The sequence below is a fragment of the Mirounga angustirostris genome, unplaced genomic scaffold (genome assembly GCF_029215605.1).
Source record: "Mirounga angustirostris isolate CCGP_5_RB_7025 unplaced genomic scaffold, mMirAng1.0.hap1 SCAF_13, whole genome shotgun sequence".
NCBI lineage: Eukaryota > Metazoa > Chordata > Mammalia > Carnivora > Phocidae > Mirounga > Mirounga angustirostris.
Genome location: NW_026991721.1, coordinates 53,917,039 through 53,943,444, shown reverse-complemented (window position 1 = coordinate 53,943,444; position 26,406 = coordinate 53,917,039). Strand labels below are relative to the sequence as shown.

General features: G+C 55.6%; 1 protein-coding gene across 1 annotated transcript in view; it reads left to right on the top strand.

Annotated features, from left to right (window-relative positions):
• Positions 1–25,249, top strand: part of DGAT2 (diacylglycerol O-acyltransferase 2) — a 30,924-nt gene extending 5,675 nt beyond the window's left edge. Inside the window, exons 2-8 of the mRNA XM_045894465.3 lie at positions 9,184–9,312; positions 14,573–14,680; positions 15,079–15,149; positions 20,687–20,891; positions 21,501–21,675; positions 22,292–22,494; positions 24,078–25,249. Of these exons, the coding sequence (XP_045750421.1) occupies positions 9,184–9,312; positions 14,573–14,680; positions 15,079–15,149; positions 20,687–20,891; positions 21,501–21,675; positions 22,292–22,494; positions 24,078–24,232 (1,046 nt within the window). The 3' untranslated portion in view covers positions 24,233–25,249. The remainder of the gene's footprint in view (positions 1–9,183; positions 9,313–14,572; positions 14,681–15,078; positions 15,150–20,686; positions 20,892–21,500; positions 21,676–22,291; positions 22,495–24,077) is intronic.
• The last annotated feature ends 1,157 nt before the right edge of the window (positions 25,250–26,406 follow it).

Here is a 26,406-nt window from a genome sequence, read left to right as displayed (position 1 = left end):
CTGCTTATCTTTGTGAAAATGGGCTCATGTCCTGCTTGGGGCCCAGGTGAGTACCCCAGAAGAGCCTAGCTCGCCACACTTGCTCATGGATTATGATAAAGGTCTATTTGGAGACTCCTTGGTGACATACCCACAAGCTGGTGGTGTTGCCATGGCAACTCCTCCTACTTCAGTAGCTATTTTTTTAATGTGCCAGGATGTGGGGGTGGGGAAAGTGGGCCACTGGGGTCCTCAGCAATCACCTCCAGGGTTCGGGAGTCTGAGACCAACAGAGGGAAGGGGGAGGCCCAGGGTCCCAGCCTACCTGTGGATACTGAGGACGCCTAGCTTCCTGACAAGATCCTACACAGGAGACCTGGAAGACAAACAAGCAGGGATCCACTGAGCACCCCCAGAGTCCTGATGGCCAAGTCAAGAGCTTCACAGCCAGCATGCCTACCATGGCTGTGTGTTGGCTTCCCCTTTGGGCCAGATGTCCTAACTGGCCCTGCTTTAAGGACACTTACCCCTCACAGGGGAGACTATTAGTCTTCCCAGGAAAGAACTCACCAGTGCGTTGGGACCAGGTGAATGGCCAGCTTGTTGCCAAGGGGCCCGGAGGCACCATCTGAAGCTGGTGAAGGGAATGGGAGGGGTGGGCAGCAGTGTTCTCGACCTCTGGGATGGAGCCCAGGACTCCTTGGCCTGACATTCCCAGTCCTTCATGGCTCCCTATCCACTTTCTCAACTAGACTCACCCACTCACACAGCTGCTATGCTCCAGCCTGGCTGAACTACTTGCAGTTGATTCCTCCAATGTGTGCTCTCTCTTCCTTCCAGGTCTTTGCAAATGCCATTTGCAGAACTCCAGCACCTGGGGTCCTGCCCCTGCCCCTCCCTCCTGTCAGCCTGGCTAACCCTTACTCACCTCACCTGACCCATTACTTCCTCCAGGAGGGCATCTGTGAGAACAACCCCCAGATCACATTGGGGGACCCCCTAGATCCCCTGGCCCTGACTTACCCTCTGGGCCTAGTTGTTCACAGCCCTGTCTCCCCAGCCATAGCTGGGGGGTGCTGCCTAGAGGCAGAGCTTAGCCTCCAGCAGGTGCCCAAGAAGCAGAGGAGAAGCAGGGTCGGGCAGCTCTCACCCTAGGTCTGCAGCATCTGGCCTGACGTGGAAAGGGTACTTAGAAAGCACTTGTTGAATGAATGATAGTGTTTGGGCTCCATCCTTCTCTCCCTCACTCTGGAGCCTTCCACTGTTGCCCCTTCCTTTAACCCCAGCCTGTCTAGCTGGAGGAGACCCATCCCTCCTGATTTCCCAGAAAGCTCCTTTTGACCATCTGTCGTGGCCCAGGTCAGTCAGCTGTGGACTGGGCCTATCTCTATGGTGTCTGGACCTTGTCTATGCATTGTAGTCCCCTCCAACATCCAGTCATTCAGTAAACACTTGACCGAGCACCTGCTCTGTGCCTGACCCCATGCTGGGTACAGGGACCCAGATGAACAAGATGCAGTCCCTGCAAATAAATGCGTATTCTTTCCTCTAATGAGAAGTGCTGAGTATAGGGGTGAGGTAGGCTTCCCCGAGGAAGTCAGTCAGGAAGGTTGAGGAAAGTCTCTGAGGAGTCAGCGCTCAGTGCCTGGCAGGTGTCCACCAAGTGTGAGTTGAACGACTGACCAGATTGGACCTGAAGGTGATAGGACTCTAGCTGGGGGGACTGCAGGCAGGGCTGAGAGTGTGGAGAGTCTTCCTGGAAGGAAGAAGTATCTGTCTGAGCAGGTGGTGAGGTGCTTTGTGTGCAAGGCTTCCAGGAGCCCAGGCATGGACTGGGACTCTAAAATCCAGAGGCGTGTTCCCCCAGAGCCTTGACTGGCCTTCCATCACCACACGTATGATTCTTGCTGAAAGGTGGTTGTGGGGCGCCATAGAAGGGAACTTGCCTCTGGCACCTGTTAAGCACTTGGCTTAGCTTCTTGGACCTCCCTGGGGCTAGAAGGGTCTGCCAGGGGTCAGTATGTCCATCTCCCTGCCTCTATGCAGACTTGTACCCAGCCCTTTGGAGTAGTTTGGGGCACCTTCCTCACTGTCCACTCAGCAGCTGATGTCTGAGGGCAGAGCTTGGTCCAGGTGGGCCCAGGTGTGACACCCTTGGGGCTGAGGACATGAGCAAGATGGCTTCCCTCCTCAAGAAGCCTCTGGGGGCTAGTCACATCTCTGTGACCTCACTGGCATCTTCCTAGTCCTCTATCAGATGTGCCAGACACTCTTTGTCCCTTTTTTTATACGTTGTTTAGATTCCTCACAGCAATCGTGGATTATAACTAAGGAGGCCCCTGAGTCTCGGGCAGAGCAGCGGCTTTCAGGGTCTCACTGTGGGCCAGACTCAAAGCCAGGGGTTGAATCCCAGGCGTGCTGATGCCAACGCCTCTGCTTCCAGGCGGGGCAGGGCTTGTTATGCCCATTAGGCAGGAGAGGAAACCGAGGCTCACTTGATAATTACCTAGCATTCACGCAGCTCTTTACTTTTTATGAAGCTCGTGCCTCTACATCATCTAAGTCTCGCAAAACTCTGGCGAGGTGGGTATTAGCTCCACTGCACGGGTGAGGAAACTGAGGCTTACAGGGGAAGTGACTCACCAAGGCTACACTTGCTGCCAATTAGAGGCCAGGGTCTCCTGACGCCTAGCCTCCTGTCCTCTGTACCTTTTCCAGGCTGGCATGCCCCCTCCCCTGGTGCCAGGAGTGAAGGTGAGTGGGGGAAGCAGCGGGGGGCCATCCCGCGGCCTGACCTATGGCCATTCGTGTGAGCTCCTGCCTCCTCAGGGAGGCCGGCCTCGCTCAGTGCCTCCTCTCCACAGGTCAGAGGATCCTCCTGCCCCCTCTCTAGCTCATCATCCCAAATTATTTTTCGTTAGGGCTCTCATCTGGCATTATGTTGCACATTTACGTGTGGGAGATTTATTTCTCCCTGAGTGGGGTTCAAGCCCCCGAACATGTGAGACTTTATCTGCTGTGTTCACTGCTGTGCCCCCGGTGCCTAGTACCCTGGCACCCCCTAAGTGCCCCAGGCTTCAAGCCTTGTCTCTGTCCCTGCCTACCTTTTCCAGGAGGCCACCTTTGGTTCCTCAGGTCCTTGCCAGCTTTTTTCACCTTCCATTTTCGGGAAATGTGAACCCCCATTCCTGGGTCGTTAAGCAGCCCTTTCTAACTGCCTCTGGGCCTTTATTCCCACAGCTGCCTCCAGTCACAGAGCCTGCTTTCCTTCCCTTCAGCCCCCAGATCTTATCTTCGAGGCCCTGCTGAGGCCTCGCCGCCCCCTCGGACCCTCCCCCGCCAGCACCCTTGCTCTGCCCCCTCTTCTCATCACGCACCACCTCAGGGCCGTGCACTTGCTGACGAACTTTGTGTTTGCTCTCTTCTCCCATCCCTTGCCATTGTGGTCTGTGGTAGAAGCGATGGCGGTAGCTACCATCTATCTGATCACCTAACAAAAGCCCAATGTACCTCACACGCGTTGCTCTGTTTTCACTTCATCATCCCAACAACCCTGTGAGGGGGGGATTATTCTCCTCATTTTACGGATGAGGACACCAAGGCTGAGGGAGGCAGGCTTTCCTCAGATTAAGGGCATTCGAGCTCAGACCCAGCCCCCCTCAGGCATGTGGAAGAGGAAGCCCAGGAAACCCTGGTTTCATCAGCCTGGGTGTGGCCTCCCTGGTCACTCTGCTATCAGATAATGGGCAAGAAGATGTTCACCCAGCCATTCCCACCACCACCCCAGCCTCAGCTCTGGGCCTGAGGGGTGTTTGGTCCCCACTGCTACAGGCAGCTCTGGCTGAGCCCTGGCGGCTGCAGTCTGACTTGTGGGAGCTTTCGGGTGGGGGGTCGCATCCCTTGCACAGCGAGTCCGTGGGAGGATGTCCCCGGTAGACTTGGGGCATGGTTTGGGGCCGAGCAGGTGGCCCTCCTTTAGGCAGGGGTGTGTTCCTGAAGTCTGGGTGTGCGTTGGCTTGCGTGGTGGGGACCAGCCCTCAACAGCTTGGCATCACGGGAATGGTGAGGGATGCAGAGCCCAAATTCCAGCCTTGAGTCCTAGCTCCCTGGTACCCTGACCTCAAGTGACTGGTTTAACTTCTTTTGGCTTCACCTCACCTCAGTTTCCATCTCTGTAAAACGGGATTGCCCAGCCCTACCTTGTTTGTCTTCCTGGGGAGTGCTGTGGGACACTGAGGCCCCAGATAGATGGGGCGGGGGGCTTCCTTTCTGGGGATAAGAGAACTGCTCTGGGCTTCTCTGGCAGCCCCACTCCCTCTGCCCCCCACAAATCTAGGAGCACGTGAGCTGTGTAAAGTAAGTGGTGAGATGGGGGTGCCTGGGAGCAGCTGCTTGAATGAGCTGTCGGGACATTTCTTCACAGGACTAGTGAAGTGACTCTATGGCCTGTCTTGTGTCCCTCCGTGAAAAAAAGACATGTTGGTAGTGGGTTCTCTTCTCATCACAGTGGGAGACTCATGCTCAGGGAGGGCGAGAGAGGCTCTGTCCCCCACCCCAGCCCCGGCCAAGGTCCTCAGTGGGGGTGCCAGGGGCCTTCCTGTCAGGCCGCTCAGTCTGACTCGGACACCCAGGCCTCCCACTGTCTCTGTGGCTCATGGGTCTGTCCGTTCATGCGTAACCCTCTCTGAGCACCTGCTCTCACCTGGGCACATAGATGCATTGGTGTGAGCCCTGGCACCCGGGAGACCCTGGCAGAGGAGGGTGGCCAGTGGGACTGGTGCTGAGAGGGCGTGGAGGGTGCTCTGCACCAAGGGAGGCCAGGGGAGGGTGGTGTGGGAGCAGACGAGATGCGGCTAGATGCCGAGTCTCCCTGCAGGCCCACCTGAGACTTGGGGACAGTCAGACTAAGTGTGAAGGTGACAGCAGTGTGGCATCCACACGTGCTTCTGCCACAGCCTGGCCTGACAGCTGGGAGGTCAGGGCTGGCTGTGCCCTGCGGGTACCCAGCTGAACCTCACTTCCCATCAGCTGGGCAACCGTCCCGGGGCTGTGGCCGGGTGGTGAGCCTCTAGGTCGCGTCCCCAGGAGGGTGGACACCAGAGTCCAAAGTCGAAGAGATTGTAGAATTCATCCTCCCCACCCTCACGGTATAGATTGGGGAACCAAAGCCCAGGGAGGCGAAGTGATGTGGCCAAGGTCACACAGGTGTCGGTGGCAGAACTGGGACTGAAATGTCAAGGCATGCTGCCACCCCACCTGCTCCACGAGATGCTTGCTCCTGAACACGGTCCCCTCCCAGCTTCCCCCTACTTTGTTGTGGGGAGAAGAGAGAAGGAACCTGGGGGGACCTGCAGCCTGCGAGCAGAATCCAAGCCTGGAGGTTGGGCCTGAACTGAGTCCAACTCTGCGACCCTCCGGCCAAGTGACCTTGACCCTGTCACTTTTTTATCACCATCAAAATGGGAGTGATGGTGCCAAGCTCACAGGCCTGGTGAGGAATCCAGGTGCCCGTGAAAGTGCTCTGTGGGTCGTGTGGGTAGCCCAGCTGTCACCCAGCTGTGAAGAGAAGGAGCTGGGGGGCCTGAGGAACAGCCAGAACAGAGACCTACTCTTCCTCCCACTCAGCAAACCTTCTCAGTGTTTGCTCTGGGCCAGGCCCTGGCAGGCTACTGGAAAGCCAGATGTGGATCAGACCCGGGCCTGGCTCCATCATGGGGGAATGGATGTGTAATCAGCAGCTAGGACAAGTTGAGGGGCTGTGGGACCCAGAGGGTGTCTTCTTTTCTCTCCCTTATTTCTCTGTTCTGTGGGCCTCCCCTGACTTCATTCCAGACAGGTTCTCTCCATGCTTCTGACCATTCCAGATTTGCACGGGCTTTAGAGTTTATAATCCCAGAGAAAGAATGACGACCTCTCTCCAAAGGCTTACCCTTTCTGGGTTTCGAAGGATGAGCTGCCTCATCTCATTGTCAGGGTCTCATCAGGTGGGCACAGCAAGGAGGGGTTTTCTGAGCAGAGGAGCAATGGCTCGACATCTCTCAGGTCTATACGGGGCTTCCCCTGGGGCTGGGGTTCAGCGTCATGGACAGGCCAGCTCCAGGGCCAGGCTCTGTGGTCAGCCAGGTTGGGACGGTCTGGCCCGGAGGCAGCCGAGGGGGCCAGGCGTGAGGAACGCAGAGTGGCGGCTTCCCCCCGGACTCCCCTCTAGGCAGCCTCTCACTCTGACTTCCACAGAAACACCTGTCATGCCTCAGTGGACTTGACGTTTCCTACTTTGTTGTAGAGCGGGCTGTGGGTGGTGGTTGGAGTAAGGCACGGTGAGAACAGGCTGAGCAGCGCAGAAAAAGCCCGGCGCTGGCCGCTTGCCATGGGGCTGGTGCAAGTCCCTTAGGCCCCTTCTTCCTTCTGGTCAATAGGGTGAGGGTCACACACCTTCCTGCGCTCTGACTGTATCTAATCGTGAGAGACCGCTAATCAGCATAGCAGATGGATTTGGATTAGGCATTAGCAAGAATGTGTCTTTTCAGTGGTTTCAATGGGAGATCTGCCACCAGTGTGGAATTACCATGCAGCCCCTCCCCAAGCAGGAGAGCTCCATATGCCGAGTGGGAGCAGTTGGCTGGCCCTGACCCAGAGCAGGGGCTAGTCAGCGAGCCCTTTCCTTAAGAGCTCCTCAAGCTGCTGGCCTTGGGGTTCCTGTCTGCTGTAGGAACTGGTCACATGAAGCAATGTCTGATGCCCTTCCCTGCATTGCCTTTTATTCCCTGCCTAGCAGAAGGTGGAGGTCCCCAGCACCTCCCCCTACCTCCTTCCCTGCCCCAGACTGGCCCTTCCTGAGACTTTGGCTGAGGATCTTGTTAAAAGGCAGATTTTGATTTGGTAGATCCAGTCTAGAGCCCCAGATCTTGCATTTCTAAACAGCTCCCAGGTCCCACTTTTTTTTTTTTTTTAAGATTTTATTTACTTATTTGAACAGAGAGAGAGAGAGAGAGCATGAGCAGGGGGAGCGGCAGGCAGAGGGAGAAGCAGCCTCCCCGCCGAGCAGAGAGCCCGATGCGGAGCCTGATCCCAGGACCCGGATCATGCCAGGTCCCACTTTGAATAGGAAGGTGCTGGAGTACATTCCGTCTTCTCTCCAGCCAGGGCACGCAGTGGGCGCCAGACCCGGAGCAGGGGCTTGCCTCCCCTTAGCTGCCCCGGCTCCTGCTTCACTTCACTTCAGCACAGCTGAGGAGGCTGAGCAGCGGCAAAGCCATGACTTGGGCAGGCCAGCCCAGGGATCAGGGGTTCAGGCCTGTGCTTGGGCCTCACTTCTCTCCGCCATGAACCTACGCAGGCCTTTCCCCACTTCTGGACAGGTTTACCGGGCCCTGAGCTCAACCTACCTCAGACCTGCTGTGTCCCACGTACAAGAGCCCTTTGTCCTTGGCACGTGCTGTGGGGGAAAGGGGGGTGCCCTGAGCAGGGAGCAGGAATCCTGCATTCTAGCCCTGGTTCTGCCTCCCACTGCCTGGGTAACCCTGGCAAGTCAGTGCTCCTCAGTCACCTGAGGGTCTCGTTGGGCCTTACCAGATGACCCGAGGGGGGCCTCAGGCCCCAGCATGGGTTTTGGGAAGGTGTGGAGGTGGGAAGGGCCTGTGGTGGTAGGATTTTCATTTAGAGGGCCAAGGAGCAGTTACGCCAAAACCTCTGCCATGGCTCTGTGGCCCGGCCTCATTTGCTTTTGTGAGTTCACATACTACCTCCTCCACCCAGTTACGCCTGTGGAGTAGTAGATGCTACTGAGCACCCATAGGTGCCATGCCCTGAGGATATGGCAGGGAGCCCTTGCGGTCCTGCCTGGGGTCACCTAGTGAGTGGAACCAAGGTTCCACTGGTGTCTGGCTCTTCTTCTGGACCATGCCCCCTTCCTCCGATCTACTAAGCCGGGTACAGGAGACAGCACTGGTGTGTCTGCCTTGAGGTTTGGTGTTATCTGTACGTCTCCTCAAAGTTAACTTTCAGTCGATGAGGTTTATGTCCCTTTCTAAACTCTGCTGTGACCTTTTTGCTCTCCAGATTTTGAAGAAATGCAAAGGCTTGAGTGTAAGCCCCTAACTCCCTCTCCCAGCAGTAAGCCAGGGTGAAAGGTCATGAGACCCTCAAGGACAACATTGTGACTCAGTCCTTGGGCCTTGCAGAGTGGCTGGTGTGAAGGAATGTTTGACCAGCATCCAGCAAGCACTCACTGAAGATGTGTAGAGCGAAGGGCATGCAGCTGGGGCTCAGCAGGCATGGGGGTTGGAAGTGGCCCCCTTCCTCTGGTCCAGCTGCTGGAAGGAGTGGGCTATGGATTAGAAACCTAGCCCGTGCCCTTCCCCAGTGCTGCCTCTCCTGCCATCACCAGGCTTTCTGGTCCCACTGGAGTCCAGGGCATCATCCTGGGGGCACAAAGAGCCAATTAAGTGGGCACATCTTGTCCTAACTTCTAGGCTTGGTAGCCGCTTGGTAGCAAACATAATTGCAGCCCTCACTATCCCAGGCTTCCCGAAGCTCACTGGCCACTGGGTCCTTTGGGGAAGCAAAAGCTCCCACCTGATTCTCTTCTGGGCCCCAAGCTCTGGGCCCTGAGATGAAGCTGAAAGTGTAAATCCCTCTAAAGGTGGTAATGGTGGTCGTGGTGGTATTGGGGTGGGGACGAGAGGGCTCAGCCTGCTGGGAAGGGGTCCTGGGGATGAGAGGGGGCAGGGATTGGGGTACTCAAAGTACACTTGGAGAAAAAAACATTGCAAATTGGATATTGAACCTCTGTCCTTGGCCTCACAGGCACAGATAGCAAAGATTAAATATTTGTACTAGATCCAGATAAAGGATAAGGACAGGAGTTTGATTGGGCTGGAGGGAAGGGAAGAGGACTGGCAATTATGGAGAGCCTCCCCCCACCCCAGCGTCTTTGGATACTTCACTTGGTCTCCAAAATGACCCCGTGAGGGGAACACCATTCCCAATGGGTATATATAAAAGTTGGGGCACAGGGAAGCATGTGAACAGTCCAGAATTACAAAGCTACTGAGTGGCAGGCTACGATTTGAACCCGGGTCAGTCTGATGTTGTGGCCATGCTCCTGTCATGTCTCAGAAGGTGTCTGTGGAGGTGGGTTGGTGTTGGGGGCTCTGAGGCTGGAGGGAAGTGTGGCAACAGACTGACCTCTCCCCTCTGCTGCAGGCACTGGCTCCAGCATCCTCTCCGCCCTCCAGGACCTCTTCTCCATCACTTGGCTCAATAGATCCAAGGTGGAAAAGCAGCTGCAGGTCATCTCGGTGCTACAATGGGTCCTGTCCTTCCTTGTGCTTGGTAAGCCGGGGCTTAGAGGGCGGGGGCAGGCAGGGTCCTCTCCGACAGAGCTTAGAGCAGGAGCCCTGCTCTGCAGGGCTGACGGGTGAGAGCACCCTCCCACTTACCCCCTTTCGAGTGGCCGATCAAGTGCTCCAGCCCTAGGCAGGCATGAGGACTCAGTGAGATGCAGTGGGAGGTGGTGGTACACTTCCCATCTTACAGCTAGGAAACCCAACTCTCACATAAGGTAAGTCACCTGTCCCAAGTCACACAGATTTGAATCCGGGTCTATAGGACCCCCAGAGCCTGTGCTTCTCCCACATGCTACCCTGCCTACCAACAACCACTTCCCAGCAGGTATGCTGCTTTGCCTTCGTGTGGTGTGGTGCCGCCTTGAATCCTGACTCTACCACAGGCAAGCTCTGTGACCTTGAACTCTCTGGAAGTTCATTTCCTCATTTCAGCTGTGGCAAAAATGCTGCCTTCTTCACAGGGCCTTTGTGGGAATTGAAGATGAGGGATGAGAGCATGCAGCACAGGGCCTGGTGACGGGGGGCCCCCATTATAGGGGAGCCACTGTTGGGACTCGCCCCCAGACCCCACTCGCAGCTGTCAGCACCCTCTGCTGGACACAGTCCCCAGCTGCTCGCCCTCGCCCATTAAAAGCTACCTCCCTTTCTCTCTCTCAACCCCTCCTCCACCAGTGCTTTGGCTACTTCTGCAGGGCTAGCTTGGTGCTCTTATTCCCCGGCTTGCCCTTCAGACCAGGCTCCGGCCATGGCGGGTCATCTGGGAAGAGGAAAGGGCCCGTGTGTGGGCCAGCCCCTGCCCTCCTAGCCGCCTCGCTTCTTCCCCAGGCCCCTGTGGTCTCAGCATCATGAGTGGCCTCCCAGCATGTCCGAGCAGAGCGCCACAGGGCACATTCCAGTGCCTGTGGGAGAGTCCTTCTGGGCACAGCCCTCTTTAGGATTGTCTGGGCTGACGGGGGATGATCTACCTGATGAGCTAGCATATCAGTGCTGAGCCCCTATCCTTCCAGGAGGCATGGGGGCCTCCGAGACCACGCTTCCAGGGCAGTTCCATGCTGCCCTTGCCTTCCTTTGCAGGGCAGAGGCTTGGGACAGGGGTGCTGTTTATCAAGCCTGCACGGTGCCCCAGGCACCTGATGTGCCTTTCCTTGACTTTCTACTTTACAGGCGAGGAAATAGAAACTTACAGAGCTTCTCTGACTCTCTGAGACTGTGATGCTCCTTGAGTGGCATAGCTGGGATTTGGGGGGAAGCCCTGAGCACTCAGCAGGGAGCCCACCTTACTGGAGAGCTCAGAATTGGTGGACCTGGTCTAAAACAACCAGTTTTCACCTTTAGGCCCAAGAATAGGTTTTAGGGAGAGAGCCATGAACCCCCAAAATTAGGTGAAAAATTATATGTGAGAATATGTGTACCTTTTTCTGGGGTGAAGGGCAATTACCATCTTCAGATTCTTAGAGAGATATATGGCCTCAATGAGATAAACACTGGTCTGGGGAACAGAGCAAATTAAACTGGCTCCCTTCGGGCCCAAACCTCCACCCTGGCCCACATCTGGCCACTTCTTAGGATCCTAGAGTAGAGAAGGCCGGAGGGGGCAGAGCCTTGCCCAGAATGAGGAGGAAGTGGTAGGACCAGGGCAAGACCCCATGGACTACAGCCTCCCAGACACATGTGTAGTCTGCTGCACCCGCTCCCTTAGTCCCTGTTTGTACCAAGAAGCCACCACCGTCCCTGTCTTAGCTTGGCTGCCGGGGAGCTGAGCAGCTGCCAGAACCCCAGCCCATGCAGGCTGCAACAGGGACTGGCCGCAAGCAGCTGCCAGAACCCCAGCCCATGCAGGCTGCAACAGGGACTGGCCTCAAGTTGTAGGTTTGCAATCGATCAAGTCCAGCGTAGCCCAGAAACCGGCCCAGCATCTTCCCAACGCCCTTGTGTAGGTGGGAGCCAAGCCTGCTCGGATGGGCAGGTCTGCTCAGCTGGGGCTAATTATTGCCCCGAGCAGCCCCAGCCACTCCTTCCTGCTCCCACCCAGATCTGCCGGCAGAGGCTCTTCTGGTGTCTCGAAGGCTGCCACGGCCCCACAGCCTACCTCCGAACAGGCGGGCTCTACCATTTTTGCCCAGTGGACCCCTCCGGCATTCTGGTAAAGGCCGTAAACCTTCCTCGGGGTTTTTAAACGTGTAATACAAAGTACATTGAGTTTCAGAGAAAACCAATGATATTGAAGTGTAAATATATATATATATATATATGTGCATTTAAGAAGTCAGATGAAGCATAGAGTAACACGTGTGCCTCTTTATTATTACGTGAAATAAAAAGATCTAGTGGCAGACATAACCATTGCTCCGATTCTTAACCATTTCGGAGAATAAATGATGTTTTAAGGTCTCTGCCACTGCTCTAAATGTGATGTGAAAACACCTTTGCTCTCCCCCGGTGGCACTGTCGACAGGTCACTGCTAACACGCTGTGGTCTGTTACACGAGTCAATGGAGGAAATACTCAATTTCCCTCAGAGAGGGGTGAAAGTTAAGGTGTCATTTTGTTCCCCATCCAAGTGCATGGATCTCCTGGCTGTGTGTTTGCTCTCCTCCACAACACGTCATGTAACTTTCCCAGTGCCCTGTGAGGACATGGAGGCTCAGGGAGGGGCTGCAACCTGTGAGTGGCGGGGCTGAGGCGTCCTGCAGGAGCCCGTCGTGCTGCCTCCCGGCCCCCGAACCGCCACGGGCCGCCCTGCTCACAGGCCTCGGTGACCGGAGGTTTGAATCCCCGGCTTCACCAAGACGTGGGGAGGTGAAGCTGGTGAAGGTGGCCCTGGGCCTTCTGTGCATGGAGCCTGCAGGGTCTTTAAGTGGTTGTTGACCCAGCTGCAGCCCTGTGGCCCACAAGGGGGAAGCAGGGAGCCCCCCTGTTCAGAGGACTAGAATCAGGCTCTGAGAAAGGAGGGTTCAGCTCGTTTTTTTGCTCCATGAACCTTTCCTGGGTCGGCTGCTGCGGCTGGAGAGGTGAATCAGAGCTCCAGCTCCCAGGGAGCCCAGGGGCTGAAGGGCTGTGTGCAGGAGTGAGTCCGGCGCATGCTGTGAGAGAGGGGCGGTGGGCACAGGGGGGCTACAGGGAGCAGGGCTGGAATACAGTCTCTGGACTCCCAGCGGGTTCTCTCTCCCTCCATCCAGGCTTCCTGAGCAGCTGTGTGAGGACAGTAGGTAGGGATTCCCTCCTTCCCAGAGAGCTCAGACTTGGAGGCACTGGGGCCTGCGGCTCAGCCTGCTCTGCTCCCCTTCCCCCTTAGGAGAGTTAGGGGGTTGACGGCAGCTAGATTTCCAGGCCGCTCGGACCCTCGCCTGAACCTCACGGCCCTGCCCAGGCCCATCTGGGGAATCCAACTGGCGTCTGAAGGAGCTTGGATACCTGTGGCATCTAGGGGGCTGGAACGGCCCATTCCCAGGCCTAAGAAAGGGGACCAAAGGCAAACTGCTCAACAGTGTGAGCGACTTTGTAAGTGGCCTTAACTTAGACATAGCCATTCACCCAGCTGCTCCAAGTACTTCACAGTTTGCCTTTAATGGGTTTTTGTAGGCTGCAAATGCTTCCCTAGAGACTCCTCTTCCCTGTCTGTGATGTCACACTCCTAAGCTGGTCCTAAAAAGCTGGATGCCTGGTCACTCTATGTTCCCTGCCCCTCCCAAGATAGTTGTACTATTTTTAGCTACCTTGGGAGAGGTTAGCTCAGGAGTAGACCAGGACTGCATTGTGGATGAAAAATGGATGACACCATTTTCCTGCTCTGAGGCTCAGGGGGGAGTCCAGCTGGCCCTCCCCCCTTCCTCAGAGGAAAGCAGAGGAGGCTCAGCTTGGCAGGAAGAAGAGAGAGCATGGGATCCAGAGCCAGGCAGCCCTAGAGCACCCATGACAGCTCAGTGCCCAGCAGAGGGTGGGCATACAGCAAGGGTTGACTTTCCTCCCTGAGCCGTGGGGAAGGTGCTGGATGGAAGTCACGCTCTACCTTGCATGAGCACCGGCTGCCCCCAGCCCTGTGCTAAGTGCCAGGGGACAAAGATGTGCCCCCCTCCCTAGTGTGGAGAATTCAGAGGCGAGAGATCCATGTGGGAGGGCAGTATGATGCTGGAGAATGGTTCTTGGAGAGATCTGGTCTGAGTGAGACCTGGAAGCCTGGGTAAAACAGGGATAGAGGCCCTGATGAGGGCTTCTAGGGGCCAGCCCTGAGGTAAGCCAGCTCTGGCGCAGACTTGCTTGCTGTACCAGGTTTTCAACATTAGGGCCAGAAGACCAGAAAGGAGTGACTGCACAGAAGCTGGCCCCAGGGAGTCTTCTGAGGGCCCTGCTGGGGTTTTTGCAAGGGGGCCTGATGGGCTCTGGGCTTTGGCCTGGGCCTGACTGCAGCCCTCTTATGTTGGAAGGGGCCGGCCCTCCTCCCGGGGCAGGAAGCCACCTCTGTCAGGTCCCTCCGGTGGCAGTCTGGGCCTTCTCATTTTTGGTGAACTTCTAAAGCCTGGTGCAGATTATGGATTCACTGGTCCAACCCTGGCTCTGCTGGGGCACCTGGGTGGCTCAGTCAGTTAAGCGTCTGCCTTTGGCTCAGGTCATGATCCCAGAGTCCTGGGATCGAGTCCCCCATCAGGCTCCTTGCTTGGCAGGGAGCCTGCTTCTCCCTCTTCTGCTCCCCCTGTTTGTGCCCTCTCTCCCCATCCCTCCCCCTGATAAATAAAATAAAATCCTTATGAATCCTGGCTCTGCCACTGTCCTGCTGAGTGACGTTGGGCATGTTACCTCCTCCTGGAGCCTCAGTGTTCTCATCTCCAAAGTGGGATAAAGTCCCCCGGCCTCACACTTGAGACAGTGGCTCAGCCCAAGTCCTGAGGTGTAGAGGCACTTGGTCGGTCCCTCTCTGCATCCACAGTAACTGTGGTGGGCACTGGGGTGGGGAGAACGTGCAAGGAGGGGCCCGAAAGAACAGCTCTAAGGACAGCTTTCCCAGTGCTACTGCCCAGACCGCGTGGAGCCCACGAGCTCCTGGACACCAGGAACACCCATCAGAATCTAGGAGATGAGGTTCTTGTCCCCATGAGCCTCATCCTCCCCAGGCTGTGGCTGCAGATCTCCTCTGCCCATGGCCCCAGCTGTGCCGAAGGCGTGTCACTTGGTGAGCCTTTGCCCAGAGGGGAGACAGGCCCATCCAGGGAGGCCAGGGCCTGACCCGTGGCCCTCTGCTTCCCCACCAGGAGTGGCCTGCAGCGCCATCCTCATGTACACATTCTGCACCGACTGTTGGCTCATCGCCGTGCTCTACTTCACCTGGCTGGTGTTTGACTGGAACACGCCCAAAAAAGGTAGGAGCACAACCTCCTTGCCCTACCCCCTTGCCCTTGGGACTTTCCCTCCCGCGCAGAGCGGAAGTTCCTCGGCATGGGGGCCACCACTTTTTACTTAGCACCTGCTATGTAAAAAGTAGGGACCTAGGCCAGGGTGTGGTTTCGGGTTGGGGTGTTGAAAGCCCCTCGGAGGGCACCCGTCCCGGGCCTCAGAGGAGCTCACACTCCATCAAAGGTTTGCCTAACATGAGGGAACAAAGGTGAGAAAGGGCCCAGTGGGAAGGGGGGAGAAGATGCCCCATAGGGTGACAGTCCCCTCACTCAGGGTCTCACTGGCTCTGTCTTCTCTGCCTTGCCCAAATGTCACCCGCCCCCACTCCCGCTACTTCCCAACACTGTATTTTGTTCCCTGGAAGGTGGCAGGAGGTCACAGTGGGTCCGAAACTGGGCTGTGTGGCGCTACTTTCGAGACTACTTTCCCATCCAGGTAAAGACTTGCGGGTGTTAACTTGGGAGGGTGGGAACGGGTGGGAAATCTGAGCGCAAGCTTTAACTCACCTGTCTGTGGGTACCGCATGTGCTGAGTTGAACCACCTGACCCCTTCCACTGTGGACATCTGTTCATGTTCTACCCCACTTTATGCAGAATTTGAGGCAATGTAGGATACATACAGTGTCATACCAGGTAAAAACAAAAATCAAGACCTGAGGGAAAAGCTACTAGCAGTCCAGCCATACGGGTCAACAAAGTTGCAGTAGTTGAGCTTCATGGTCAACTCTTAGCTTCCTGGCAGCCAAGGCAAAAAGGGAAACATGATAGTTGTTGGTTTTTATTTTGAGAAAGGACGAAGCATGCTAGTTTCTTAGGGGAACAGGGCTTGTTCTAGCATGTGGATCTAAAAAATGTTTCCGACACTGAGATCCTTAGTGATAAAAGGAGCATGTATAATAGCAGATATTATGGCCGTTGCTTGTCTGCCTTTCAGTGAATATTAAAGGCATAACTGAAATGGCAGCAATTTATCAAGAGCAATACTAAGATAGTTCCAAGTCCATCCGACCTGAACCATAGATAGAACTTAAAGCAGTAGGTATGAGGGGCTTTTTTTTCCTTCTGAAGCTCTGATAGATCATCACTTCTCTCAGCCAGCTGCAGGTGGCCCACTGAGGCTCATGACCAGGGAATTAGGGCCCAGGAAATTACATGTGCCGTGAAAGAAGAGTGAGACCCTAGTTCTGAAGTGCTCAGGGGAGACTTCCGGAGGACGTGCTCCTAGAACTCCATCTTAAAGATGAGTGGCACTAAAGAGGCATGCAAACGGAAGAACGCTGAGGCACCTGAGTTTGAGAAGAAGCCTGCGGTGTGGGGGATGTTGAGGAGGTAGAGTGGAGAAGGAGGATCTCCATTTATTGGGAGCCTTCCAGAAACCAGCACCTTTCCTCAAGGAGTCCCCGTTAACCCTCACAGTACCCCGTGAGGCGGGTATTCATTTTATCCCTTTTTCACAGAAGAAGAACCTGAAGGTCAGAAAGTAGTAAAGCTGAATGAGGCTAGTAGCAGTTTGAGCTGAAATTCCATTTGCTGCCTTGCCTCAGAATGCTGGACTCTTCCCAACAGCATGCTGCCTCCCTATGCTGCAGAGCTGTAGGAAATAAGCTTGGGGACTCCAGCTTCCCTCAGGCTTGGAGGAAGAGCCCAGTATGACCCTGAGTGAGGCACCGTCCCTTCCAGCATGCAGTTGCCCCAGATGAAGCGAGTTTAGACTAAGTCGGTCTCTGGGTTTCCTTCCTGCTGCACCATCATTGGCTGCTCTGGGACCCCCATGCTGGTCTTCTACGCACCTGTCTTCTCTGGGGCCAGGCTCCAGGTCCTGACAGGATCAGTGGTGGCTTGGTCTGGACTTTTTCTCATCTTTGTCTGCCCCCCTGCCAGTGGTCTATAAGCCAGGCTGGCAAGGCAGAGGCATCTGGGCCCTAGCGCTGGGGGACTGTGGCTAACTCTGGCAGAATCCCAAAGGGGAGACACCTGTCTGGCCAGCTCATTGAGCACCCCAGCCCTGGCACACACTAGCTGCTTATGGTGACCCAGCAGAAGACAATGGGGTCTGAAGAGCCGAGGCAGCAAGTGTGAGAGTGAATGTGTGTGTGGTGCAGGGTGGTGTATGTTTGCTGCTATGAGTCAGTGACTGAGACATCCTGGCGTGCTGCCCAGAGGAGGTGGCCGGGTAACCCTACATTCCTCCACTGCCCTCAGTGTTGGGAGGAAGCTCCCTCTGCTTGCCACAGCCTGAGCCAGTTTTCCCAGGATCCTTGGGGTCAGGGCTCCCGCTCCTCCCTTCCCCTGACCCCATCTCCCTGGCTGCAAGGAATTCAAGCCTGCTGTTGCTGGGACAGAGCTGCATCATCAGACCTAACCCTGTCATTCTGGAAGTGAGGAGACCGAGTCCCAGAGACAGGCACGGTCTGGTCCAGGTTGCATGGCGAGTCCACGCCGGCGTTCGTACTAGAATCCAAGCCCCAGGCTCTTTCCCACTGAACTCCTACTGCCTGTTTCTCTGGGAGAGATTCAGTCCTGGATTTCCTCATCGGATTGAGCCCCACTTCCTGGGTCTCCCTCCCTCTACTTTGTGGTTAGACACCTGGGTTGAGCTCCTGCCCTGTCACTCTGTTTACTGCCCAGGGCAGTAGCTCCCTGTCCCTGTGCTGGGCTCTGTGCTAGGCACGGGGACACGGAGGAGTCAGCCCTGGCCCCTCAGGTGGGCTCACCATCTAGCGGATTCTGCTAGACTTTGTCACTTTCTGCCCAAGGGACCACAGGCACACTTTCTCAGGCTCACTGAGCCTCATTAGCCTTACTTGCAAAATGGAGCTGTCCGTATGATAAAAAGTGGTAAATTATGGGTGGGTGTGAGGGATTGTGGACTCTCTTCTCTCTGCTGGGACCCTTACCTTAGAGGTCAGGCCACAGTGATCAGAGCAGCCTGTCCCTCTGGAAGATTCCTTGAGTCCAATAGCCCCCTCCACCCAAAACAGGATGACCCGATGACCACTGGCCAGAGCTGGGACAAGCAGGTGCCCTTCCCCACTGATGTCCACATTTCCAAAAGACCCAAAACGAAACGCTGTGTCCCTTTTCGCACCTCTCTTCCAAGAAGTCAGATGGGAATTGGCGCTGCAGGGCACACGTGGGCTGGCCCTGAGAGGGTCCCTAGGCACCAGGACCCAAGCCAACCTGGGCCTGAGGCCAGCCAGGGCATGGAGCCTCGGCTTGGGCTCTGCTCTTGCCCACTGGTGAACTTGGCCGAGCCCCTGATCCTCAGGGCCTCAGGCTGCTCTTCTATGCGGAAAGGGTTTGGCCTTGGTGACCTGACGTCAGGGCTGACGCTTTGTGGTGTTCTGTGTGGCCCTCCTGGCCTTCCCCCTCTCCTGGCCTCTTGCCAGTGGTTATGTAATGATCTCTGGCTGTAACCACCCACCCACCCTTCCCCGCCCCCTTCTTTGTATAGCTCCCTGCCACCAGAGCAGCTCAGCGAGCCCCGAGAGCATCCCTTCTCCCAGCACAGGAGGGCTCATGCGTTAGCAGTGGCCCAACAGCACCACCGGCTACCCGAAATAGGGGTGGTGGCGCCCGGGTCACCTATCCCTGAGTTATAGGCAGGATCTCTGGAGAGGAGACTGGGAAAGACTGTCTGAGCTTAGAATGATCTATCTGTCCATCTGCTTCATTTCCTGGATGGTCCTATTAAGGCCCAGAGAGGTGGGACTGTCCCGAGGTCCCAAAGCAAGTCAGTAGCAGGGTTGTGACCTCCGAGAAGTGGCAGCTCCTTTCTCTAGGCCTCCGTCTTCAACTTGCAATCCAAGGAAGGGCCTAGATCGGGGCTCTCCCAGCGCATGTTGTGCTTTGGGCTCCCAGACCCAGCCTTCAGTTCTGGAGCAGGTTATGAGGGCAGTGCTGGCAGCCTCCACTCTTACCTTGACACGTTCCTACTGTGCGGAAGCCAGCTCCAGGTTCCCGCTTTCCTGTGAGCTAGCGTGCTGGGCACACCTGCTCTTCAGGAGGTGAACTCTCAGAGCAGTCTCCTCGCAAAGCTCACGTGAAGCCGGGCCCCCTTTTAGACGCCCCCTCTCTACCCCCTACCCAACAGTCATGGCTTAGGCTGCCTGTGTTTTCCATTTATGTAGTGGGCAGCAAAGCGCTGGTTGGGTTTTTGAGCAGCGCTAACGTGCTTGCCAAAGGCAAAGTGGGAGAAAGAGTAGGGGAGGCCGGAGCAGCAGGGGTGGAACTCGGGGGGCCGTGCTCACACACGTCCCCGCAGTCATAGAGCTGGGAATGGGGCCGGCCACCATCTGCTCCATCCCCCTCGGGCCTCTGTCACCTGAAGGTTCGGATTTCAGTTTCCCAGGGCCAGCCACCAGCACTGCGTCCCCCAAATTGAGCACCAGGTCCTTTCCCCAGCCAGGGGTTCCCAAATCGGGAGTCATGGAAAACCCAGGCCATTGACATTCTGCCAGTGGCCAGCGGCTCTGCGTCCAGCTCACACCAGGGCAGGGACGCAGGCACTTTCTGGCACGGGAAGGGGGGTGTTGTCAGTGGCACCCCGCTAGAGGCCGGGCAGCCCACGAGACCAAAATGTTCATACCCTTGGCCCCAGGAACTGTTACTTCTAGAAGTTTGTCAAACAATCAGATATGTGGACAAAAATAAGGTACTTATGGAAGCCTTATTTCTGAAGGAAATTCTGGCAGGTTTTTAAAGATCCATCCATCGGAGTTTGATTATAATTCTATTACATGCAGCATAACTATGGGGAGGATAATGCAGCCAGGAAAGACATGTGACTGAGGGATTGTGATAGGAAAAATAGTTATGATAGGCTGGGTAGAAAATTATGTAAAAATAAGGGGCGCCTGGGTGGCTCAGTTGGTGAAGCGTCTGCCTTCGGCTCAGGTCATGATCCCAGAGTCCTGGGATCGAGCCCCATGTCAGGTTTCCTGCTCGGTGAGGAGCCTGCTTCTCCCTCTCCCTCTGCTGCTCCCCCTGCTTGTGCGTGCTCTCTCTCTCTCTCTGTCAAATAATTAAATACAAAATAAAATCTTTTAAAAAAAGTAAATTATGTAAAAATGGTATCAACCATGTGCCCTTAATTTTGTGGTTTTTAAAAAAGAGTAGCAAAAGAACTCAACACGTCAGAGTGGTTTATCCAGATGGAGATAGGACAGGTGCTTTGAATAGATTACCTTTTCACTTCCCTGTATTTTTAAAGTACTCTATGATTATTCATTAATTTTCTAATCAGAAAAGAAGTTATGTTTCTGAATAAAATAGCCTTGCTCTCCAGCGCGCTCAGCACCCTCCACCCCCACCATGTCTGTGCAATGCTGGGCAGGTGCCTCAGAGTCTAGGGCAACTTTGCACCACCCACCCCACCCTCCAAGCCACCAACCCCAGGGCAGGGAGCAGCCCCTGGAGGAAGCCAATCAGTCTTTAGAGCATCCCAGGACAGCTTTGTTGATAGTACCACAGCTCAGCTGCCTGGCTGGCCCCCTGCCCCTGCTAGGGCTGGCATAGGCCTATTGCTCGCCCCTGACCTCCCTGTAGTAGAGCATGAGCCGAGCCTGGCTGCCTGGAAGGAAGTTTCCATTCAGGCCACCTGCACTGTCCCTTCTCTGGCCAAACTAAGGGACATGGACTTTACCTTGGCACAAACTGGACACCCCTCTTTATCTGAGAGCGGCAGGGGTTGGATGAGGACAATGGGCCCAGGAGGAGGGCAGGCAGGAGGCTGGCAGGGCGCAGATGACAGGACCTGGTGTGTCTGGCTGGAGAGGTAAGGGAATGAGAGGGAACGTTTCCCACTCCTTTCCCGGGCGGGGACTCACAGTCTCAATGGCGACTGACGCGAGTCTCAGGTCAGGTGTGCAGAGTCGCCCAGGGTATGGTGCCCCGGGTCCTTCCCCCATCTTCTGGGCATGTCCCAGTGCCCCTCTCCTGGCATCTCCTCTGATCCGAGTTTTCCCCTGCAGCTGGTGAAGACACACAACCTGCTGACCACCAGGAACTACATCTTTGGGTACCACCCCCATGGCATCATGGGCCTGGGTGCCTTCTGCAACTTCAGCACAGAGGCCACAGAAGTGAGCAAGAAGTTCCCCGGCATAAGGCCCTATCTGGCCACGCTGGCCGGCAACTTCCGGATGCCTGTGCTGAGGGAGTACCTGATGTCTGGAGGTGAGAGGCCGCCTCAGCCTGCCCCTGGGGGCTCTGTTGTCCCGGCCTGAGCCTCGCCACTGAGCGAGGTGATAGAGGGCGCAGGAGGTCAATACGCCGTGCCCCAGGGGCTGGGCCTGTGTGGAGAGATGCAGTGTGGCCCGGGCACGGCGGACCAGGTCTGAGCAGGAGAGCTCTCCTTGCGGCCGTCAGGGTTTTTCTTGGCTCACACCTTCCCTGGGAAGCCTTCTCCGACCCCAGCCCCTGTGCTGCCCTTTGCACACCCGAATCACTGTCAGTGGCTCTGTCCTACCCACCTGTTGTGACCCCTGCCGCCCCGATTCATCGGGCTCCCCAGCACCTAGCAACAGCCTGCTGAGCTAGGACCTCAAGGAATGTTTGCCAAATGAACGAGTTCCCTAAACAACCTCATATCGTTATCCCCGTTTTACAGATAAGCAAGCCCAGGCTCTGAAAAAGAAATAGCTTAGGCAGGGCCCTATAACTTCTAGCGGCTGGCTTAGATCTGGAGCCCAAGGCCAGGGCGCTCTCTGTCCATGCCTGGCTGTACGCAGCGGGTAGGGAGTGCCTTTATGGGCAGCCCTGATTCTGTGTCCCTCTCCCTGCCAGGCATCTGCCCTGTGAACAGGGACACCATCGACTACTTGCTTTCAAAGAATGGGAGTGGCAACGCCATCATCATCGTAGTGGGGGGCGCGGCCGAGTCCCTGAGCTCCATGCCTGGCAAGAACGCAGTCACCCTGCGCAATCGCAAGGGCTTTGTAAAACTGGCCCTACGCCACGGGTAAGTGCCCCCCCACGCGCGTGCACACACGCACACACACGCACGCACCACAGCTTGCACTGCATGCACAGCCCTCCGAAGCTTTGTTTGGCCCCAACAGAGCAACTCCTCGGCTCCTGGAGGCAAGGCCCAGACCCCAGGAAGGCATGGATGAGAGTTTGCCATCCTGTGGGAGGGGGGAGGTCGGCGGCCAGAGCTGCAGAGCAAGTTTGCCCAAGCGTAGCCCGAGGGTCTGAGTGGAGCAGAAATGCCGCCTGGGGCGCCTGGGTGGCTCAGTTGGTTAAGCGATTGCCTTCGGCTCAGGTCATGATCCTGGAGTCCCGGGATCAGGTCCCACATTGGGCTCCCTGCTCAGCGGGGAGTCTGCTTCTCCCTCTGACCCTCCCCCCTCTCATGCTCTCTCTCTCATTCTCTCTCTCAAATAAATAAATAAAAAGTCTTTAAAAAAAAAAAAAAGAAAAGAAATGCCGCCTGTGCTCCCCCGGCCCTTGCAGACAGGCCGAGAGGCCAGGCTCCCGTGCGGGACTGTGTGCCCTCAGGCCAACACGTGTCCTGTTGCTAGGAGAGCAGGAGGCCGGCAGTTAGGGTGTGAGGGACTCTGGCTTCTCCCTTCCAGAGCGGACCTGGTTCCCACCTATTCCTTCGGGGAGAATGAAGTATACAAGCAGGTGATCTTTGAGGAGGGTTCCTGGGGCCGATGGGTCCAGAAGAAGTTCCAGAAGTACATTGGCTTTGCCCCGTGCATCTTCCATGGCCGAGGCCTCTTCTCCTCTGACACGTGGGGGCTGGTGCCCTACTCCAAGCCCATCACCACCGTCGGTGAGCTTCCCCTGCCTGCAGCCCCTGAGCTTGGGGTCCCCCACTGCTAGTTTGTGGTGGAGTTAGGATTCACATCCAGGCTATGTGGTTCTGATGTCCACGCTCTAAACCTTGTAGATGCAGACATGTTTGGGCGCTGATGGGGATGGCGAGTGGGGGTGGGGAGCGGGTGGTGGAGAATTAGTTCCATTGCTATGAGTCAAGCAGTGCCAGGTGAGAAAACAAGACTCGGCAGTCTGTGTGTGCAGAGCCCGGATTCTATGCGGGAAGACCAGGAAGACCAGTCTGTGGAGCAAAGACTGCGAGGGGGTGTGAGGGGAATGTGCAGGGTGCTCTGGGCCTTATAGTGGACCCCAGGGAAGAGGTGACTCTTACACTTCTAGCTGAAGAGGAATTATCTAGCAAAAGAGATGAAGAGGAGAGATTTGTCGGAAACATGAGCCTGAGTGGACTTGCAGAGCAAAACTGTATAGATTTTTGAGGAACAGAAAGAAAAACATCAACATGACTGGACCATAGGCCTCTGAGAACTATAGCAAAAAACTGGCTGCGCTTGTCCCTCAGTTGTGTTATCTGGGTGTGTGTGTGTGTGTGTGTGTGTGTGTGTGTGTGTTTGTGTGGTTCACAAGCCAGAGATCACACAGAAGTATGTAGGCCACCAGCCGTGGACTTTCGGGGTCAAAGCTCACATAGATGCTTTGAGGTATCAGGGTCAGGTGTTTTGCTTTGGATTTCTACAAAGACTAGCTTCTTGCATCTGAGGTCCCAGACCCAGACGCACTGTCTGCTCTCGTTACACAGGCCTACATTACCAGGCCTGATCGCTCTGAGGCAGCAGGGACACTTCCATGCGCAGGTGTGGCTGGAGAGGCACAGGCTCCCGTGGGCAGTGGGAATGAGTTTGTGCTTCACCTTAAGAATGGGGAGCTGCTTGAGAACTGGGGGGAGGAGAGGTTCAGAACTGCACTTTAAAGTGATTCTTGGGGCTGCTGGATAGCCAATGGGTTACAAAGGTCAAAACAGAAGCCTCCGAAATGGGTGCAGATGCCTCTCTGGCAGCCACGGGGGACCGAGGGAATGGCCGTGGAAAGGGCAAGAACTGGGGAGAAATTTCCAAAGTGTCTTTGCCAGAGCTTCGGGATGAGTTGGGTGTGAAGCTGCAGGAAGTAAAGCAATGCATGTGTGTATGAATGTTGCACCCCTCCTCCCTTACCACACTTTTCAAAGCATGCCACGTGATCCTCAGCAAAGCCCAAGAGGAAGGATCCCATGGGACAGGTGAGGCAACTGAGGCTCAGTGAGGCAATGTGACTTGCCCAGAGCGGGGCGAGAGCAACGCCATTACTTGCTCCCACAGCTCTCCCAGGAGCTTCCAGTCGAGTGAGTGGGTGCAGCCAATGTTGATCCCACCCGCTGCTTAGTGGCCGTGGGCCCTGGGGCAGTTCCCTTCCATGCCCTGGGCCCTCCTCGTCTGTCAGGATGGCACGTAGCGCAGGGTCACTGCCATCAACATCGTGGTAGACTCTCAGGGAGGGTGGACCGAGTGGGCTGACTAACCAGAGACCTCTGCCCCATCCTTGCAGTGGGTGAGCCCATCACCATCCCCAAGCTGGAGCACCCAACCCAGCAGGACATAGACCTGTACCACACCATGTACATGGAGGCCCTGGTGAAGCTCTTCGACAAGCACAAGACCAAGTTTGGCCTCCCGGAGACCGAGGTTCTGGAGGTGAACTGAGCCCACCACTGGGGGCCAGCTCCTGGGAGGAATCAGCTACAAATCGTTTTCTACCAAGTTCTCGAATGCTTTTTTGTTCTGTAAATTTGGAAGCGTCATGGGTGTCTGTGGGTTATTTAAAAGAAATTATAATAATTTTGTTAAACCATTACAAATGTTAGGTCTTTTTTAAGAAGGAAAAAATGAATATTGCAAACTCTTCCACTTCCAACTTGTCCTGCTCTGGGTGATAGCTACCACATCTGGGCCTTCACAGTCTCTCAACCAACCCTTCTTCTTCCTTTCCCAAAATTACAGAGAAAACTCAGTCCTGGTTAACTGGGAAAGAAGGACAGCCATTTGTGGCTCAGGCCGGTTAGATTATTTGCTTTTTCCCACTGCGGGATGAGGGGCAGAAGCCACTTGTAATACAAACACCTCTATTCCAAACTACCTACCCCGCACTTAACTGCAGGACTGGTCCCTCTTACCAAGGGGAAGACTTGGAGGGCACAATTGTCCCCATCTTGAAGAGTGCTGTGATGAGCATCTGGAATGCTCCAGCTTGAGTCTCGCCAGTCTTTTAAATCTAAGGCCTCCAGAGCAGGAATGGGGGTGGCAATGACCCTGTGCCCAGGTGCACCACTTCCGGGACTATTCAGCCACCATGTCCGGTTGGAGTGACTGGTCCTCCACAGGGTGCTGACATGGACCCAGAACGACCCGGACTTGGCCTGAATCACATACTTCCCCCATGGCCTCAACTTGTTTAACCCATACCCCCAAGTGTGGGTGTGAGGAAAGGGTCCTTCTTCCTGTTCACAGAGGGGCTTGGCCTTCTGAGCAGCAGATTGGTTTCAGGTCAGGAGGCCCCTGAACCCAAGCCTCACATATTTGTGCCTTTCTGAGAGGGTAGGGACCAGGGAAGAAATCCAGGCCCTCCTCTGTGTGTTCTGTTTTCTTTTGATGAGATTATTGTACCATGTCAGACTTTTGTACTTTCCAAAACGAATAAATAAAAACGAGAGTCCTCTGTGAGTTACTGCTGGGGCTACATCTGTATCTTGCCACTGACACTTGGGAACACCAGGGCCCCATCTGGGCTGCCTGCCAAGCCTTCCCCCTTGCTCATAGGGCTACATGACCCTGTGTGGGGCACTGGTTATCTAGTGTTGTGGGACGAATTCCTCCAGAATGTCGTGGCTTCAGACAACATGGTGTCCACCACACAATCTGAGGGTCAGTAGTTGAGGTGCACCTTCTACTTCAGGGGCTCACACAAGGCCACAGTCAGGGTGTCGGCTGGGCTGCAGTCATCCTAAGGCTTGACTGGGGGAAGCTCCACTTCCAAGGTCATCCATGTGGTTGCTCCCAGGGTTCACTTCCTCACTGGCTATTGACCAGAGGCAACTCTTAGTTGCATACCATGTGGGATTTTCCATGGAGTAGCTCACAACGTGGCAGCTGGCTTCATCAGAGAGAGTAAGCAGGAAGAGCCAGAAAGAGTGTGCAAGGTGCAAGTCACATTATTTTATAACTTAAATCTCAGATGTGATCTGCCATGTTCTCCCCATGAGATGCAAGCTACTAGACCCAGCTCACACTCAAGAGGAGTACACACTGAGTGAAAATCTGGAGGCAGGGGTCCTTGGACCCCCTCATGGCTGGCTACTACATGTGTAAGGGTTTCTGTCCTATATGTAGGTAAGGGCTATGGTCCTGAGATGACTGAGCTGGAAGCGTCCTCCATGGATCACTCAAGCCATGTTGTTTGCCCCTGGCTTCAGCTACACCACAAAGAGGGAGAGCTCTTCCAGTGTCACTGTAGTGATTTCAGGCCACACCTAGGTCTCACAAGATGGCACCCCTCTCTGTTCGAATTCCGTTCAACGAGTACTAAGCAGCTGGGAACCCCTGTTAGCTGAGGCAAATGACTTCATTCCAACTGCCTAAGTGCCCACCCTTGCCATTCATTCAACCGCTTCGAGGACCACTCCTCTGGGCATCCAACGTGGGGTGCCTCATTGAGCTGGGACCTCTTGAAGGGTGACTGGAAGTTTGCCAGGGAGGAAATGAAGGGCAGAGTAGCAAGCAGGTGCAAAGACTGGGGAGACGGCACTGCTGCGTTGAAGGAGGAGGTGTTTGTAGATAGGTCTGCAGTGGGGCTTGGCTTGGAAGGTTGGGAGGGTTGACTT